This window comes from Lepidochelys kempii, chromosome 21 (assembly GCF_965140265.1).
Source record: "Lepidochelys kempii isolate rLepKem1 chromosome 21, rLepKem1.hap2, whole genome shotgun sequence".
Lineage (NCBI taxonomy): Eukaryota > Metazoa > Chordata > Testudines > Cheloniidae > Lepidochelys > Lepidochelys kempii.
This window is the reverse complement of record NC_133276.1, coordinates 18,689,115-18,709,700: the sequence shown is the minus strand read 5'-3', so window position 1 is coordinate 18,709,700 and position 20,586 is coordinate 18,689,115. Positions and strand designations below refer to the sequence as shown.

At 45.6% G+C, this 20,586-nt stretch overlaps 1 protein-coding gene across 6 annotated transcripts in view; it reads right to left on the bottom strand.

Moving 5' to 3' along the window:
* The window catches only part of IPO9 (importin 9), a 204,263-nt gene that overhangs the window by 47,117 nt on the left and 136,560 nt on the right, over positions 1-20,586 (bottom strand). For all 6 annotated transcript variants that reach the window (XM_073320215.1, XM_073320210.1, XM_073320212.1 and 3 more), the window contains 4 exons: positions 20,104-20,232; positions 17,536-17,811; positions 14,805-14,971; positions 2,643-2,776 (listed from right to left, as the gene is read on the bottom strand). In XM_073320215.1, coding sequence (XP_073176316.1) covers positions 2,643-2,776; positions 14,805-14,971; positions 17,536-17,811; positions 20,104-20,232 — 706 coding nt within the window. The remainder of the gene's footprint in view (positions 1-2,642; positions 2,777-14,804; positions 14,972-17,535; positions 17,812-20,103; positions 20,233-20,586) is intronic.

Below are 20,586 nucleotides of genomic sequence, written 5' to 3'. Positions count from 1 at the left end.
TAGACGCTTTTGAAAATTCTTGTTTTGTTTCCGAAGTTGATGAAGCACCTGGAGGACAAAATCTTGTATCAACCAAATCTGAATTTCAACTCCATTATCTGCCTAACACCAGTAAAAAGTGTAAGGGCAAATACTGAAGAGTTGTAACTAATGATGGAACAAATGCATCTCAGTTCTCCATCTGTAAAATGGAGATAAAGGGTAGGGCAGTGGAAGTAATATTATATTCTCTATTTACATTGTAAGCTATTTGAAGCAGGTGCTGACTCTTCCTATGTGTTTGCACAACTGGGCTCCAATCTCAGTTGGGGTCTCAGGTGCTACTGGTAATATAAATGTGTAGCCTATTGCTTCATCTGAATGCTCTTCAGGACATTAGTTTCAAATTAATAAACCTCTTAAATACAACAAACTGAGCAGGACCAAAGTTACATCAAAATTTAACAATTGTGCACATTCAATTCTTACATGCCCACCTCCCTCTTCATGGTTATGCAACATTGATGCATGAAACAAAAACACTGAAGGCAAAAAAAAAAAAGATAGAGGAAGAACCCAAAATACTGACTAATTCTGTATCAGGCCCAAAAAATAAAAAAAACTGGGAAAAAGTTTAAGTAATAAGCATATTTTCAAGAGTTCTGTTTGATTATTAGATCATTCAAAAAAAGGGAGTTCTATTTGTATTAAATATTGGAATAAAGTTCAAGTTTCTGATTTGGATTGTAAAGTGAATAAAACTGAAAGCTTCAAAGAATAACGAGTCAGGATCTCACTTAGAGAACAGGGTCTAATGAACATTTGTCACAGTAACTTAGACACAGCAATGCTGAGAAATTGCTTTAGCTTGGCAGTCTAGAACGATGCTAAGGATCAGCGTTTGGATCCCAAACCCAATCTTCAATTTAGGGACTGAATCCTACTATTACTAAAAACCAATTAGGGTTTTGCTACTGACTTCCATGGGAGCAGGAGCTGGCATCATCACATCATTCAAATGAGTACCCGGCCAACACATAGCACAGCACAGTCACCCTGGAGCGGTAACCCTTAGTCACTAAAACACAGGGGCAGAAACTCTACAAAAATCAACGTTACTTTACCAAACAAACGTTCAAAAAATTCCTTTCCGTTCCTGTAGCTGAAGCCAGCACTATTCTCATCTCAATCCAATGCTACTTATTTATTATGCACCGATGTTGATGCCGGTTGCCCAATGTCTCAATCAGAGTTATACTGTGGGGCTAGCAAAGTGACTAGCAGACAGAGGGGGAGTGCCACAAGAACTTTCTAAAAGTACCTTTGAGTGAGGGGAGAAGGTACAATAAAACTAGTACACTTGGAGTTAAATATTAAGTTTTAGTGCCCCAGATGAGACAACTCAGCGTGACAGCCCTAGTGAGACTGAATAAATGTATGTTACATAGAGATGGTAAACTACTATCTCAACTCCTCTCTAAGAAACCAAGATCTTGTGAAACAAAGAAGTGGTGGCAGTTATTCTCTGTGATGAAGTGTTTATGCAGACAATGTTCCTGTAGCTTTTTTCGGTGAGGAGACAGCAAGTGTGTTGCAACTGCTGCTTACATCCTGTATTCCCCAGTGCAGCTCCACATGTTACTTTCTAAGATCTCAATCCTGTCACCTGTGAGCAGATCCTTGGGCCCAAAACAATAAGGTGCAGGATTGACATCTTTGATAGAGAGCTCTGTAGGGCAGGGAACATTTTGTCATGGGTGTGTAATGCCTCCCTCAACTGAGGGGCCACTAGGGGTCACTAGGGCCTACCACAATACAATTACTATGACAGATCTCTGCAAAGGAAACACACCAAAAAGCCTAGATTAGTGGTTCTTAGCCCGCAGGGCCAAATTAGCACACAGCTGCAGCCCATGTGACATCCGCAGGGCCACAGAGGTAGTACATATATTGTGTGGATGCAGCCCACATAACACAACACAGAGAGCTTCGTATGCAGCCCACACTGTTAAATAGTCTAGGCCGGTGGCTTCCCAACCTATCAGGAGAAACACTTATTTTAAATTAAATGTAATGCTGATTAAGGATGCTGGGTTTAATGCACTAGAGACTGAAGTCCTTCAGGGAGAGCATGACCATAGTGCAAGTTTCTACTAAGCTGCCCCCCAATCCCATGAGCCATGCCCCTGGTGTAAAGTATACTCTATCACCTAGTGGTGGTAACTTCAGACTCATTGGGCAAGTCAGTCCTTCATTTCCTCTACTGTGATTACCAATATTGTCCACTGAAAGCTCATTTCACAGAGTTAAATACCAAGCATCCCGATGGTATCAATTTTAGGTCCTTCAGCTAGGAATGAATTTGATCTACTGACATAGCAGTTGAAGGGCTCCACACCTCATGAGCCTTCTAATTTCCCCTAATCTTAAATTAGAAATGTAAGAGCAATGCTCCCAAACCCAAACAAGAATTTGGTAAGCAATTAATAGGTATATTAATCTTGCTAACTTTGGGAAAGTTCCAATAAAAAAAAGTCTTTTCTGTAATAGCAACATACCCAACAAAACCGCAGGAGACCTAGAAAATCTTTTAGAGGCTTTCCAAGTGTACCACGAGGTAATATTTATAGACCCAACCCTGTTAGAGCAATCTGATTACTTACTTTTGGCTGATTTGGATCGTGTGCGTATTCCCTCATCCATATTGAATATTTCTTCACCCTTCACCCTAATGTCCTGCAGGCGCTTGTCATCACTGTTGATACCATACTGGAGAAGTTTACACAATGCTACAGAGCTGAGGAGGAAAAGTGTAGAGCATGAGTTTCCCTCTGTCCTATACATAATCCAAAATTCATGAACCAAATATAACTTTATTCAGTTTACAGGCTTTATCTCAAAGTTCAGTTCACTATAGTTGTATATGAACTCAAAAATGAAAAAATATTCCACGTCCACCCGCTTATTCAGCTCGCGAAAAAGGCTGAAGTTCCAGCTGCAGATATTCAAGGACATGAGCCCCTCCTTCTTGGCTTCTTCCCCTGCTTCATCCATCACAAAGGACTCACATTACCCCTGCTTTGCCCCAATTCCAAGAGGCAAGCCCCTCTCTTAAAAATCACGGCAGACCAAAAACTTGGTCAAGGTGGTATGATGAAGATGCCTCTCAGGCAGAAATTTAGGGGTAAAAACATTGTTTAAGGTTCCCGAATCCTTTTCATAGCTATTGTCCCAACTTCTGACCCATCTACTCATTCAAAAGCCCTACTATTATACACATTGGACCCAAAATGTGTGAGGTGCTTGATAAACAAAAAGGACAGTCCCAGGTCAGAAGAGTTGACAAGTCTATAAACAGTCTTGATGTTATAAGAGAAGACAGCAACAAAAGAGAACAGGGTAGGAGGAAGAGGACCACAGCTACAAGGTATAAATGGCTGGTGGCTCTGCACACATTTGTTTTGCACTATGTTATTCATGTTCTTCAAAAATGACTAGTGTGTTAAAAAAAAAAAAAAAGTAATTCGGCCCCAACTTCTCAAAGCACTAAGGGTATAAGCTTTTCTTTTCTTTTTTTTTTGGGGGGGGGTGGTGAGATGGGGGGGGCCGACTGGAAACCCTTTGAAAATATTTCAGGCTGTGACAACCCCCGGCATACCATGCCACCCGTACTTCTGCGCAGCTGCTGGAAGCAGTGCTGCCTTCAGAGTTGGATGCCCAGCCAGCAGCTGAAGGCAGTGCTGCTGCCAGCAGCAGCGCAGAAGAAAGGATGGCAACACCATCCCATTCCATCCTTTCTTCTGCGCTGCTGCTGCCTTCAGAGCTGGGTGCCCAGCCAGCAGCTGCTGCTCTCACGATCCACCTACAACAGTCTTGTGATCCCCTTTCAGGTAGGCACCTCCCATTTGACAAACACTGGTATAGAGGGTGTAATAAATTAGCCACACAACTAAAGTGTCAATTTATTCATAACTTCAAGACAGTAACAACCCCACAGAAGTCACATGGTCACTGACATAAGTGGTTAATATCAAATGGATCAATCATATCAAATTTCCTTCTCACATGCCCTGTGTGGCAAGAACTTGCATACTTCAAAAAGAAAATTCAGTCCACAGGGATCACCCCTCATTTTGCCCTGCACCAGCCAAGGTTGCAGAAGTTTTGGGGGGCCCAAGACAAAATCTGAAACTGAGGTCCCCTGTCCTTCCAAAAAATGACCATTCAGGGGAGGTCTTGGGGGGTGGGTAGGGCTGTTGAAGAACGAGTCTGCAACACACTCAACTTGCAGCAGCAGCTTGGCTCCTGTCCTGAAAGACTGGGCTTAGGTCCCTGCTCCCAGCAAGTGGCATCATGGCATCATTCAGGTTTGGCCCAGCTGCCCCTCCATTGTGACCGAAGGGCCACTGAGCCAGACCTGAGAGGCACTGCGACCCTGTGTGCCAAGTCGCAACACCACGTGTCTTGGGAGCCTTCTCAAATTGGAGCCCGTAAAAGTTGCCCTTCCCCCCACACAACACTTTCACCTCCTTCTCCATCACAGCCCCAGTAGTCTATTGCCTTCTCTCCAACCCTAACCCCTCCACCTGCCCCAGTGATCCTATATCTTTGCCTCTCCTTACTTTTTTTTTTAAATAAGTTTTAAAGGACAATCATCTTGTCTGAATTCCTGCATAACAAGCCATAGAATTTCAACCAGTGATTGCTGCGTCAAGCGAAAACTCCTGGCTGAGCTAGAGCAGATCTTTAAGACAGACAGACATTTTTTATATAAAGATCTAAAGTGATGGAGAATCCACTGCATCTCTAGGTAAGTTGTTCCAATGGTTAGTTACCCTCACTGACAAAAATGTGAACCTTATGTCTAGTTTGACATTATCTAGCTTCAGCTTCCAGTCATTGGATATTGTTACGTCTTTGTCTGCTAAACAGCCCTCTCATCAGACATCTGCTCCCCAAGTAGGTACTTCTAGCCCATGGTTAAACCATTGTTATCCTTCCCTTTGATAAACTGAGCTTTAGTCTCTCATTGTAAGGCTGGTGTTCAGACCATAAGTCTTCTTATGGCTCTTTTCTGAATCCTTCCCCATTTTGCAATATCCTTTTTGAAATCCTGATGCCAAAACTGGACAAGTACTTCCACTGTCCCCAGGCTCACCCCATCCCTGACCCTCACAGTATAAGTCTGTCCTGCTTTTCCCTAGCCTCAAAAAGCTATCCCTCACTCTGATGTGTCTCTTTGGATACTTACCTCCCCCCTCCCCTTTACCTCTAAGCTTTGAATGTACAGTCTAAAATCAAGGCATTCACTCCCCAAGCACCACCTTGGATCCCCTGCAATATGGCTTCTGACCTCTCCACTCTACTGAAGCAGCTCTCATGACTATTTCCTAGCCAAATCTCAGGGCCTTTTACGCCATCCTCATCCTCTTTTCTGCTTTTAACACAGTAGATCCATCTTGACATCATACACTTGCTGGGATTTTGAGACACTGGGTAAAATTTTCAGAAGCACGTAAGCAACTTCCGAGCCTAAGTCCTGTTTTCAAAAGAGACTGAGTACTTAGGAGTCTAACTCTTATTGAAAGCAATGGGACTCTTGCTCCTAAGTGCCCCAGTCTTTTAAAAATGTGACCTAGGTGCTTTTGAAAGTTTTACCCATTGTTTCTTCCTGGTTTTTCCTCTTATCTCTGTTACAGTTTCTTCTCTCTCTCTTTTGGTGGATCCTCCTCACCCCGCTCACTCAGAGGGCTCTGTCCTTGGCCCTTTCTTTGCTTTTCTCACTTTCCACCCTTCCACTGGATGATCATCAGCTCACAAGGCTTCAGCTATCATTTCTATGCAGATGACTTGCAAAACTATTTCTCTACAACTGACCTGTCTCCTTCCAGCTAATCCCACAAATCTCTGCTTTTCTCCCGACATCTCCTTTTGGTTTTCTTGTTATCTTAAATTGCAGATGGCCAAGACAGAACTGCTCTTCCCTTCCAAATTCTCTCCACTCCCCTCCTTCCTCATCACTCTCCATTCTACTTAAGGTTTCCAATCTCAAGATTATTTTGATTTTTTGCCCAATATATCCTGGCCATAGCCAAACTGTTGATTCTACCTCCTCATTGTTGCTAAGATCCATCCTTTTTATTTCTACAGCCAACTCTCTAATTCAGCCCCTTGTCTCTCCTTGACTACTATTTCATCCTCCTCTCTGGACTCCAAATTAATGCTTTGCTCCTCTTAAATCCAAATGAAATGCAGCCAAAGACATTTTCTGTGACCATCAATTTGACCATGTCACTGTGACATTCCCCAGGGTACAATCTGGACTGATGGACAGCTGTGTCCCCTCAGCTCTCCAACCTGGGGTGCCCTTTTTACACTGCTTTACTGTGAGAACCACCACTCCTGGTCTGCTCTCACACAACCTCCAACATGCAAAATCACTCTCAGCTGAATATATGAGTGCTTCTAGCCAGCCACTCCTGAATTATATTGCAGAGCAAAGCCAGCAAATTCCCAGTCCCAGACTTGTCCCCAGAAATGTGCATCTTGTACTGCCCAGCTCTTTCCTTCTGTGTGGTACAAGCTCATAGCAAGTTCATCATTTAATTAATAGAAAATGATATGCACAAATCTTGTTATCTCAAATGGAGGGTCCCAAACACTTCAATCCAAACACACTGGTTTAGGTAAACAATAAAACAAGTTTATTAACTACAGAAAGATAGATTTTAAATGATTACAAGTAATGAGGCATAAAAGTCAGAATTGCTTACAAAGAAATAAAAGATAAAATACAAACTAATACCTAATTTAGAAAGCTAAATGAAGTCAAAGCAAAGGTTTTCTCACCACCATGGTTTTACTGGCTCAACTCCTTCAGTCGGGGCCACTCCCCCAGTTAAATGACGCTTCCTTTGTGTTTCAAACGTTATTGATGCCGTGCGGAGAGAGAGGTGATGTGTGTCCTCTGTTCTCCCTTACAGCATTTCTCTTCTTTGAGAATCATTTCCAACAGGGGTTCAGGTGACAGCAAGTCTGTCTGCCAAGAGGTAAATGTATTGCTCGCACCCTTCTTCCTGCCAAAGAATGGCCACTCAACCCAGCAATAGTACACTTGATTGTGTTGACACCTGGCTGAGGTGCTGGCTAACCTTTTGTCTCCGAGGGAACTGGTTTGGGCTGCTTTTCTAAACGTCACGCATGTCTCAGCAATGTAATACAGTAAAATCATACAACTTTACACACAACGTTGGTACACACATTTTACCAGGACAATAATGCTCAGTAGATGAGTTTTCAAATGACACCTCACAAGACATACTTTGTACAAAATTGATCATAGTCTTGCGAAAGTGATGTCTCCTTCAGAACCCCTCTATTGGTTCCACAAATCTCAAATTTAAATTTACCATGCCCTGCAAAGCTCAGCTCCACCTTTCCCTAATCAAGGTTCATGTTGCTCCCCTTCTCCTCTGCTTTACCAATGCTCCCAGCCTTGTCTGGCAGATTCTTACATAACCATCTACAAATCTTCTGCACAGTTCCCTCAGCATGGTAGGCTCTCCCTGGACTCATCCACAAAGCTCCTATCCTATCATAGAATCATAGAAGATTCGGGCTGGAAGAGACCTCAGCAGGTCATCTAGTCCAACCCCCTGCTCAAAGCAGGATCAACCCCAACTAAATCATCCCAGCCAAGGCTTTGTCAAGCTGCGCCTTAAAGACCTCTAAGGATGGAGATTCCACCACCTCCCTAGGTAACCATTCCAGTGCTTCACCACCCTCCTAGTGAAAAAGTTTTTCCTAATATCCAACCTAAACCTCCCCCACTGCAACTTGAGACCACTGCTTCTTGTTCCGTCATCTGTCACCAGTGAGAACAGCCAAGCTCCATCCTCTTTGGAACCACAATTCAGGTAGTTAAAGGCTGCTATCAAATCCCCCCTCACTCTTCTCTTCTGCAGACTAAACAAGCCCAGTTCCCTGAGCCTCTCCTGTCCTTGTTTAAGCCCCTCTAAAAGAACCACTTCCACCATGCTGCTTATACTGAATTGAATTGACTTGCATCTAACTTGCATATAATTTGCCTATTGTTCTTGTATCCTTTTCTAACCTCTGTCTACTTTATCCTTGGATTACATGGCTCTCTGAGAAGGGATTGTCCTTGAGTATTCAGAAAACACCTAGCACATTGTGAGCACTTCAGTAAATAACTGAGATTGGGGCCCCTTTGTGCTAAGCACCATACACACACACAGTGGGAAACAATCCCTGCCTAATGATTTTACAATCTAAAGAGACAAGACAAAGAATGGAAGGGTAAACAATGATAGAGAGAAATGAAGTAGATTTCTCAAGGTCACAGCAGGTCAATGACAGAACTGAGAACAGAATCCAGGTCTTCTGACCCAGTGCCCCATTCACTACACCAAATTACCTCCTAATCTAGTTATTCATTTGTGTGCTTTCATTTTGGACAGCATGATTTTCTTGATTATTTTAACGGTTGCCAGTTTGCCCCATAACTTTAGTGCACTGAACTTACCAGGAAAGAAAAAACGGTCACCTATCTTTTGTAACTGTGGTTATTCGAGATGCGTTGCTCATGTCCATTCCATTCTAGGTACGTGTGCGCCTGCGTGAAGTTGTCAGAGACTTTTACCTTAGCAGTATCCGTAGGGTCGGCTGTGGTGCCCCCTTGAGTGCCGCACTCATGCAGTGGTATATTAGGTGCCAACGACCTTACGCCCTCTCATTTCCTTCTTGCCAGCAACTCCGACAGAAGGGTAAGAATGGGTAATGCAATGGACATGAGCAACACATCTCAAAGAACAACTGTTACAAAAGGTAGGTATCCGGTTTTTCTGCTTCGAGTGTTTTCTCATGTGGATTCCATTTTAGGTGACTTGAAGTGTGTTCATAGAATATCAGGGTTGGAAGGGACCTCAGGAGGTCATCTAGTCCAACCCCCTGCTCAAAAGCAGGACCAATCCCCAATTAAATCATCCCAGCCAGGGCTTTGTCAAGCCTGACCTTAAAAACTTCTAAGGAAGGAGATTCCACCACCTCCCTAGGCAACGCATTCCAGTGTTTCACCACCCTCCTAGTGAAAAAGTTTTTCCTAATATCCAACCTAAACCTCCCCCACTGCAACTTGAGACCATTACTCCTTGTCCTGTCCTCATCTACCACTGAGAATAGTCTAGAACGATCCTCTCTGGAACCACCTCTCAGGTAGTTGAAAGCAGCTATCAAATCCCCCCTCATTCTTCTCTTCTGCAGGCTAAACAATCCCAGCTCCCTCAGCCTCTCCTCATAACTCATGTGTTCCAGACCCCTAATCATTTTTGTTGCCCGTCGCTGGACTCTCTCCAATTTATCCACATGCTTCTTGTAGTGTGGGGCCCAAAACTGGACACAGTACTCCAGATGAGGCCTCACCAATGTCAAATAGAGGGGGATGATCACGTCCCTCAATCTACTCGCTATGCCCCTACTTATACATCCCAAAATGCCATTGGCCTTCTTGGCAACAAGGGCACACTGCTGACTCATATCCAGCTTCTCGTCCACTGTCACCCCTAGGTCATTTTCCGCAGAACTGCTGCCTAGCCATTCGGTCCCTAGTCTGTAGCTGTGCATTGGGTTCTTCCGCCCTAAGTGCAGGACCCTGCTCTTATCCTTATTGAACCTCATCAGATTTCTTTTGGCCCAATCCTCCAATTTGTCTAGGTCCCTCTGTATCCTACCCTGCCCTCCAGCGTATCTACCACTCCTCCCAGTTTAGTATCATCCGCAAATTTGCTGAGAGTGCAATCTACAACATCCTCCAGATCATTTATGAAGATATTGAACAAAAGCGGCCCCAGGACCGACCCCTGGGGCACTCCACTTGACACCGGCTGCCAACTAGACATGGAGCCATTGATCACTACCCGTTGAGCCCGACAATCTAGCCAACTTTCTACCCACCTTATAGTGCATTCATCCAGCCCATACTTCTTTAACTTGCTGACCAGAATACTGTGGGAGACCGTGTCAAAAGCTTTGCTAAAGTCAAGAAACAATACATCCACTGTTTTCAAAGATAATGGCCAATGGCTGTGCAATCACAGCCGCCAATTCCTTTAGCACTCTCGGATGCAACGCGTCCGGCCCCATGGACTTGTGCATGTCCAGCTTTTCTAAATAGTCCCTAACCACCTCTTTCTCCACAGAGGGCTGGCCACCTACTCCCCTGTGATGGCTGTGATGTCCAGCGCAGCAGTCTGGGAGCTGACCTTGTTCGTGAAGACAGAGGCAAAAAAAGCATTGAGTACATTAGCTTTTTCCACATCCTCTGTCACTAGGTTGCCTCCCTCATTCAGTAAGGGGCCCACACTTTCCTTGGCTTTCTTCTTGTTGCCAACATACCTGAAGAAATCCTTCTTGTTACTCAGCTTGTTCTCAGCTTAGATTTAAGTTGTGCTACTACTGATCTCTTTGCATTATAGAGGAAGGTTAAACCTAACACTCACCAAACTATTAAACTTATTCTTCTTTGAGTGCTTGCTCATGTCAATTCCATTCCAGGTATGTGTGCACCCAAGTGCCAAGTTGTCAGAGACTTTTGCCTTAGCGGTATCCGTAGGGTCAGCTGTGGCGCCCCCTTGAGTGCAGGTGGGCTTGGAGTTCACAGTTTGGCAGCTTGTAGTACTGCTCTACCCAAGTCAGCATTGTCCCAGACTTGCTGGGTAAGTGGGTAGTGGGACGTGAGCGTATGGACAGACGACCAGGTGGTCACCCTAAAGATGTCCTGGATAGGCACTTGGGTGAGAAAGGCTACCGAAGAGGCCTGCGCCCTGGTCGAATGGTCCATTACAATCACCGTGGGTTACACCTTCGCCTGATCATAACAGTAGCAAATGCAGGCGGTGATCCAAGAAGAAAGTCTTTGACGACCTTTCATCCTGTCGGCCACTGCGACGAACAATTCCATTAACTTGCAGAATGGGTTGGTCCTTTCAATGTAGAAAGCTAATGCACTCCAGATGTCTAGGGAATGCAGCCTACGCTCCCTTCTCCAACTTATGTGGCTTTGGAAAAAAGACAGGTAAGAAAATGTCCTGGCTCGTATGAAACTGAGAGACCACCCTGGGCAGAAAGGCCAGGTGTGGCCTCATCTGGACTTTGTCTTTGTAAAGGACAGCACAGGGCAATTCCATGGTGAGCGCCTTAATCTCGGTGACCCAGCAGGCAGATGTTACTGCGACCAGGAACGCAACCTTCCAGGACAGGAGAAGGAGAAAGCAGAAAGCCAGAGGCTCAAAGTGGAGGACCCATGAGCCACAACAGCACCAGATTCAGGTCCCACGGAAGAACGGGGTCCTTGACATATAGATAAAAGCGCTCAAGGCCCTTGAGGAACCTGACCTTTATGTCCTGGGCCAAAACTGACCTACCCTCGAGTAGGGGAAGGGGAGAGAAAACCTTTTGTAGTGATAAACACCCATTTTTTCATGGTCTGTGTGTATAAAAACATCCTCACTGTATTTTCCACTTTATGCATCTGATGAAGTGAGCTGTAGCTCACGAAAGCTTATGCTCAAATAAATTGGTTAGTCTCTAAGGTGCCACAAGTACTCCTTTTCTTTTTAGAACATAGTTGCTGTGTTGTCTGTTAGGACTTGGACCACATTGCTTACTATGTGAGCTAGGAAGGCTTGGCAGGCCAGGCGAATCGCTTTGAGTTCCCTGATGTTGATATGGAGGAAGTGATTGTGACTGGACCAGCGACCTTGCATGCTGAGATCGCTCAGTTGGGCTCCCCACCCCAGCGCCGATGCATCGGAGATGAGTGTTACCGATGGGGAAGGAGCTACAAAGGGGACTCCTGCCAACACCGATGTAGGATCCTGCCACCAGGTGAGACAGACAGTCCACAGGCCAGAATCCGGACCACCCGGTCCATGCTGTGCCAGTTGGGGATGTAGACCAATGCTAACCACGCCTGCAGGGACCTGAGGCAGACCAAGTAAGTGCAGGCCACCATGTGTCCCAATAACCACAGGCATGTGTGAGCGGTGGTGGGAGGGTGGGCTTGCATGTACACGGTGAAGTCCGCCATGACTTGGAACTGAACCTCAGGGAGGAAGGCTCTGGCACGAGTAGAGTCTAGGACCACTCCAATGAATTCTATGCACTGCACTGTGGATAAGGTTGACTTTATCTTGTTTATTAACAGTCCCAGGTCGTGCCAGGAGGAACAGACCAGATCAAGATGCCGCCGTACCTGATCCTAGGATCATAGAACTGGAAGGGACCTCAAGAGGTCATCCAGTCCAATCCTCTGCACTCGTGGCAGGACCAATTATCTCAACCATTCCTGACAAGTGTTTGTCTAACCTGCTCTTAAAAATCTCCAATGATGGAGATTCTACAACCTCCCTAGGCAATTTATTCCAGTGCTTAACCACCCTGACAGTTGGGAAGTTTTTCCTAATGTCCAACCTAAACCTCCCTTGCTGCAATTTAAGCCCATTGCTTCTTGTACTATCCTCAGAGGTTAAGAAAAATTTTTCTTCCTCCTCCTTGTAACCTTTTACATACTTGAAAACTTATGTCCCCTCTCAGTCTTCTCTTTTCCAGACTAAATAAACCCAGTTTTTTCAATCTTCCCTCATAGGTGATGTTTTCTAGACCTTTAATCATTTTTGTTGCTCTTTTCTGGACTCTCTCCAATTTGTCCACATCCTTCCTGAAATGTGGCACCCAGAGCTGGACACAATACTCCAGTTGGGGTCTAATCAGCATGGAGTAGAGCAGAAGAATTACTTCTTGTGTCTTGCTTACAACACTTCTGCTAATACATCCCAGAAAGATGTTTGCTTTTTTTGCAACACAGTGTTACACTGTTGACTCATATTTAGCTTGTGGTCCACTATGACCCACAGATCCCTTTCTACAGTAATCCTTCCCAGGCAGTCATTTCCCATTTTTTATGTGCGCAACTGATTGTTCCTTCCTAAATGAATACTTTGTATTTGTCCTTATTGAATTTCATCCTATTTACTTCAGACCGTTTCTCCAGTTTGTCCAGATCATTTTGAAATTTTAATCCTATCCTCCAAAGCACTTGTAACCCCTCCCAGCTTGATATCATCTGCAAACTTTAAAAGTGTACTCTCTATGACATTATCTAAATCATTGATCAAGATATTGAACAGAACCAGACCCAGAACTGATCCCCGCACTTGTTATGCCCTTCCAGCATGACTGAACCACTGATAACTACTCTCTGGGAACCATTTTCCAACCAGTTATGTGCCCACCTTATAGAGGATCTATAAGGTTGTATTTCCCTAGTTTGTTTATGAGAAGGTCATGAGAGACAGTACCAAAAGCCTTACTAAAGTCAAGATATACCACATTTACCATTTCTTCCCTATCCACAAGGCTTGTTACCCTGTCAAAGAAAGCTATCAGGTTGGTTTGACACAATTTGTTCTTGACAAATCCATACTGAATGTTACTTATCAGCTTCTCATCTTCTAGATGTTTTCTCCATTATCTTTCCAGGTACAGAAGTTAAGCTGACCGGTCTAATTTCCCGGGTTGTCCTTATTTCCCTTTTTATAGATGGGCACTATATTTGCCCTTTTCCAGTCTTCTGGAATCTCTCCAGTCTTCCATGACTTCTCAAAGATAATCCTTAATGGCTCAGATATCTCCTCAGTCAATTCCTTGAGTATTCTAGGATGCATTTCACCAGGCCCTGGTGACTTGAAGACAGCCGGGACTCTAACTACCAGCTAACCTAACACTTGACCTAATGGCTAACTAAATACCTACAAACTATGTACAAAGAAGATAACAAAAGCTGTAAAGAACTGCTAATGCTCTTGTGATCTGTAAGACAAAGCGCTCCAACCGTCATGGGGAGTAATAAGAAACTGAGAGGGCGTATAGTTGGTGGTGCCTAATATACCAACGCATGAGCATGGCACTCAAGCAGGCGCCACAGCCAACCCTACAGATACCACTAAGGCAAAAATCTCTGACAACTGCATGCGGGCACGCGCGCACCCCCCCCCCCCCCCCCAGAATGGAATCAACACAAGCAAGTACTCGAAGAAAAATAAGTTTAATAATCTGGTGAGTGTTAGGTTTAACCCTCCTCTATAATGCAATGAGATCAGTTGAGGCACAACTTAAATCTAAGCTGACAACACACTTCAAGTTCTTGGATGCTGTATCAAGCACTAAAACCCAGCTTTCACTGGGAAAACAGGTGTAGAGATTGAAGTTCTGAAAAGTCAATTCTAGACAGGGTATCACATTTCAGTTGATTTTCCTCTTGTCCCTACTGATTATGTGGATTCTATTACACTATTGTGAAGACACCTAACATCTTTTGAGAAACCCTGAACAATTACCTTGTACAGTGCTTTGAAACAGTAAATATAAATGATAATCACTTCCATGAGCTGTGTTCACCAGTTCTCGCATTTTAAATCTCTCCCAACTCCTTCCCTATGAATTCTTTAAAGTACATTCTACAGTCAGCTGGGCATCTGCTCTTGCACAAAAAAGATGAGGCAGTAAGAGGAAAAAAACCCAGACTGTTTCCAGTTCTGCAATTGTTTTCCTACCTCTCCATATACAGAGCTGCCATTTAGCAAAGGAGGAAGAGATTTCAGTCCAGCATTGGAGCAGAGTTGGTTTCTTGTTCCAGCTGGCTTACAATTTACCCCACCACCAAGTGCACCTAGCTACAAAATATAACGGGGCAAGCAGCTAATATGCTGTAGAGATAGTACAAGCATTTGGCTTATGAACTATCTTACCTGACTTTGCCTTCATATTGTCCATAGAACAAATGCTGCCGACTCATCCATTCAGCCATTACAAATTCCAAAGCAGGCTTGCCAGTTGGCCCAGGGAGACTACTCAGGAACTCTAACAAGGGCTCCAGCTGGGAGTGAACCAGGTGAGCAAATACCATGATCAAGGACTACAAAAGAAAAAAGAACACTAGCTGTACATATGTAATAACCTAACAATTAAGTGTTTTCTCTTTACCAAACCCCCGGAGGCTTCATGCGTTTGCTAACACTAAAAGGCATACAGATCTCTGCAAGCCTGTCCACTAGCCAAGAAAGCAAGTGAATTAGAGTAGGAGCGAGTGCTTGCCACCTTATTTAGCCCATAGAACGAGACAGGACAAATTAAACTACTCACCTGCATCTGAAACCCATAAGCCCTCCTAAAGCAAGGACAAAAATGACTAAACCAGGAGAGCTGGCACTGGGCTCTCCACCAGAAAAAATGATATATATCACGGTAGCACCTAGAAGATGCAACAAAGATCAGGGCACCATTGTGCTGGATGCTGTAACATATAGGCAGAGACAGCCCCTACCCTGAAGAGCTTCCAACCTAAACAGACAAGAGAGACAGAGTGGGAGAAAGGCTCTCATCCCTTTTCCGGTTGAGGCATAGACATTAAGTCACTTGCCCACAGACATACACCAAGTCTATCTCCCAAGTCCTAGCCCAGTGCTTTCACCGCAAGACTATACTCATTCCCCCTTCTCATGAAACCCAACCCAGTAGCATTTCGCCAGTGGAGATGAACCACCTGGCTTAGTAACAGCTTTGTCCACCTTCCTAAAACTTTCAGTTTTTGGTTACACGGTGTAGCTTTCCAAGGTTCTGACTCAAAGACCAAGCAGTTAAAAATGAACAATATTCTTAAACTTTAATAAGAAAAGCAGGAATCTAAGTTTTTTAAATAGACTGTTTGATTAGAATGCAGCTGCACAGCTTCTTCAGATTCCCAGCGTCTTGGGACACTGACCTGAAAAGTGCACTACAGAAGTCACAGGACTACAAGTATCTCCACCTGTCCCACTTCAGTGGGCACGAGGATGAGATTTTTGCAACTGACCAACGGGAAAGGTGCTGTTAGCAACTGCAAACAAATGCTTTTACATTCTTAAAAAGGAATATTTTATCCCTCTCACTACCCTACTGCTATACTTGGGGACAGCTGTCATAAAAACACCTCCTCTCCTCCTGAGCAGGCAGCAAAATAAAGGACATTTGGCGTACACTGTATTAAGGGGCTTCAGACAGGGTAGGGTAGAGCATAAAAGTAATGACCTAGGAAGATCTTATTTTTCCTCACACTCCAGCACTAACAATGTATAGATTTTTAAGGCTAGTAGGATCATTATGATGATCTAGTTTCACAAACAGAATTTCACCTACTTATTCCTGCACCAAACCCAGTAACTTCTGGTGGAGTTAGAGCAGTGTTTCCCATGTGGAGGGTCCTGGATCCACTAGTGGGTCACAGAAGGGTCTAAGTGGGTTGCATGTGTCCTGGAGGCGCTCCCTTCCACCCTAGGGCTCTCACTTCCCCCAGATAGCAGCGTAGGGAGAGGGATCTGGGCAGTAGTAGTCCAGAGAAAGTGGCCAGAGCCAGCGAGTGGCTAGTCAACTGCCTAGTAGCAATCACAGCCCCTCTGCAGGGAGAGAGGGATCAGCTGGGGCTCCAAGAGGGGTCAGAGGTGGGAAAGTGAGAGCAATGGGGCTGGAGGAGCCAAGCAGGTGGCTTGGAGGGCTGAGGAGAACCAGGAATAATGGTGGGTCCCCCAAAAAGAACAAAATGTAGTTGGTGGGTTGCCTTAGTAGAAAGTTTGAGAACCACTGAGCTAGAGTACCTTTTAGAAACAACTCCCATCTTGATTGATGGAGAAGACATCATCCTTAGGTGAGTTGTTCTAACAGTCAATTATCGTCTGTTAAAAATGTGCACCTTATTTCTACTCTTAATCCATTTAGTCTCAGCTTCCAGAAACTAGATCTTGTTATGCATTTGAGTGCTATATTAAAAATCCAGATGCTATCAAATCTTCCTGTTTATACATCTTAGGACTGCATTAGCTCTCTTCACCAACTGAACATGAGCTCCCAATGGGATGCTGTGGCAATACACCATGATCCCTATACCCTCTGCAGAGTCACTGCTTCTAGGACACAGTCCCCCTATTCTGTGATAGGGCCTACATTCTTTTTTCTTAGATGACCTTGCATTTGGCTGCATTAAAATATATTTTAATGACCCTAGTTTACCAGCATTGTTTTGTGTAACAGATAATAAAACAAGACACAGTATTCCAGTAACGGCTTCACTACTGTGTTATATAGTGGTAACACCATCTCTTTACTTCTACTTGATATTTGCCTACTTACTGTTCTATAAGAAAACACCACTCAACTTCTAGAAGAGACTAAGAGATATTTCTAGATCTCAAGTACACCTCAACTGAAATTTCAGTAAGAAGTGCCAAAGTCAGGAGATGGCTTACAACATACGTGATGAAAGGCTTTAAATTCATATTCCTTTGATCCCTCAAGGCAGGAAACTATGTCCACAGGATAGCCATTTTTGTAGCATACCCAGAATCTGCAATTGCATAGGTAGTGGATTCGCAGGCATGTAATGTAAACTTATACTTTAGTTCCTGAAACTTGGAACCATTGTTTCCAGTGGCCTCCCAGCCTGCTCACCTGCATTACACTGAGTGTCTCTGCTTGTTGCATTTTGCTAAGGATTGCTCTCAGAATCTGGTCCAGGTTTTCTCCCAGCTCACTTCCTGCCTTGGAAATCAGTGTGGAGACTAGTCTGCCCACAAAGGCAGCTGTGAACTCTGAGGTCCGTGGATCCAGGAGTTGGCTCACCACCTGCATGACATACCACAGCCCATTGTGGCCTTGCTCATCATGCCATTGTGCAATCTGTTCTAGTGCTACTGAGACGTATGCACGCAGACACTCACCACCATTCTGAATACAAGAGAGAGAATTACTGTGTTAGAACTGTCAGACTCTCAAAACCAACTATATGTTGTGGGCACCCCCAAGTAACCAAGGAGAAAACCCATTTCACCACAGCACAAAGCACTTTAAACAGGAAGAAAGAATTAGTAAACAAGATGTGTGTGATGGGTAAAATGGTGGCAGTTGTGAGAAATCCAGTGCTCAGAAGACCTGGAGTGCAAGTATCTGCAATTCTGTTTCATTAATCTAGTATGCAGATACATTCCAAGAGAGTCCAAACAGCTAGAGTCCGGGGTAGCTAGAGAGTAGCATGAGGGGCAAACATGACCCAGATTTCTACAGTAAAGCGCTCTGTTTCAAAAAAGATTGCAGTTCAGCAATCCGGCATACCGTATTCACCTTATTCTCGCTGGAGCACTGCTCAACGTGACCTCTTTCCATGGGCCCACCCACGTGAGAAACGGAAGTTGGAACCACAAAGTTGCTTTTCTCTGTTTGAAGGTCACGGTGAGTAACTGACCCACCCTGGTCTATTCACAAACATGTTTAAGAAGCTGGAAGGCTCAAAAGGCCTTGCTTCCTATAACCCTGAAAGTCCCAATTCCTTGCTTAGAGCTGCTATGATGACCTCCTCAGGCAGCAGCAGGGGCTATCGGTAGGTGGAGCACAAAAGGTGCTCGTGCCCCTTCCCTACTCACCTGTAAAGGCTCTGGGAGTATGGTGGAGGGGCAAAGGAAGAAAATATGGTGAGGCAGGAACTGGCCAGGATGGGGGAGCGGCAGAAAAGCAACCACTACTCAGAGAGAGTTAGGTGTTCCGAGGAAATCAGGGACCAATAGCAGGCAGTGAAGCCTGCCTGAGCATTTCCACTCGCCCTGCTTCTTTAGCCACTTTCCTTTGATAAATGCTGTCAACAGGTGCAAGAGGGGAACTGGGATCAAATCTGTTTTTCCCCCTTGCCTCCTGTTTTCCCCCACTCAAATTAACAGGAGACTTGCTTACTATGAAGCAAGGCCTGGGCTCCCCAGGCTGAAGCTGCTTTGACAGAAAGCCTCTGCCAGGCAGGTTAATTACAAGAGAAAAAAGGGACATGTTCATGGCATGCTCCAGAGTCCTAAAGAGAAAAGACCAAGACTGGTCCTGCCCTGCCAGTTAAAAGGAGGGTTAGCAAAACTCACCACAGGCACCAAAATGAAGATGGCAGCAATTATTTATAAAAGATAGGAATAGCACTCAGGCTTCTGGCAAACCACCAGTGCAGCTGCTGGTGGGGTCAGACTGAGCCCCCACAAGGCAAAATGACCCCTTAAAGCAGGGGTGGGCAAACTTTTTGGCCCTAGGGCCACATCGGGTACAGAAATTGTATGGAGGGCCAGGTAGAGAAGGCTGGGGGAGGCTATGCCATCCCAAACAGCAAGATGTGGCCTGGCCCCTGCCCCCATTCCAGCCCCCCGGAACTCCCACCCCCATCCAAACCCCCCCCACCCCCCCCGGGACTCCTGCATCCTATCCAAACACCCCTGCTCTCTGTCCCCTGACCATTCCCCCGGGACGCCCATCCCCTATCCAATCCCCCCTGCTCCCCACCCCCTGACCATCCCTGGAGCCTCCCCCGCCCCCTATCCAACCCTCCCTGCTCTCCCCACCCCATGTAACCTGTGGGGTGGGGGAAAGGGGATCTCAGTCCTTTCCCTGTAGATTTCCCCTGCTTGTTTGGCTGCTCTCCCTGGTAGTTGGGCAAGGCTCTCTCCCTGTCTGGGCTTGAGTGCTGGGAACAGGGGCCAAGCATTCTGGAGGTGGATGGGGGCCCTGGTTTGCTCTGCCCCTGTCCCGGCAACAGGGGGCTTGACCATCCCCCTGCAACCCTCCCTGCTCCTCACCTCCCCGGAGCTTCCCCTGACCACGCTGCCCTGGAGCACCAGGTCTGGCCACACTTTAGCTGTGCTGCCCAGGCGGAGCTGCAGCCATGCTGCCCAGGTGCTGGGGGAACTGTGACTGTGAGGGAGGCAGGGAGGGAGGGGAGCAGAAGGGGAGGGGCCAGGGGCTAGCCTCTGCCCACTCACCATGCTTCTGGGAGTTGGGCTGGCTCTTCTGTGGTCCTGTCCTGATCCCGCTCCCTGGCAGGAGCTCAGGGGCCACAGGGAAGGGTCCTGCAGGCCGGATGTGGTCCGCAGGCCGTAGTTTGCCCCCCTCTGCCTTAAAGACTAGATAAAGCATGTCAATTGACTGACTTGTGTCATCCAACGCTTTGGACTGACATGACCCTGCAGTTCCTTGCCCCTTCCCTATAGACGTTACCTGCATGGTAGCATTGTCATCCGTGTGCAGGCTGCACTGAGCCACCGCAGGGAATGCTTGGCAGATCAAGAGCTGGGAAAGAGGAGGTTTCGTATTCCTCACAACAGTGGTTAATATATCAATAGAAGTCTGAAAGGGGAAAGCACACAAATAGAAGCTCTTTTAAACAGCAGTCACTGCACTGTAACTCAGCATTTCCACAAAGCCTGGGAGGGCAGGGTGAGATTCGAAGGCCTACCTGATAATGGGGGGAGGGCACACAACAGTGACAGTGCAGATTCTCCTGTGGTGCCTCACTCACATGGGGGGGGGGGGAGGAGAAGGGAGGGAGGGAGAGGGGTGTTTGAGTTTGTTTTCTTGAAAACTTTTCAAATGTTGGAGAAATGCTTTGGTTTCTAGTGAGTGCCGGAGATGCCACCCATCATACACACTGCAGATTGAACAGGAGTCTTATAAGGATGATTTCCTAAGAACAGAGCCTCA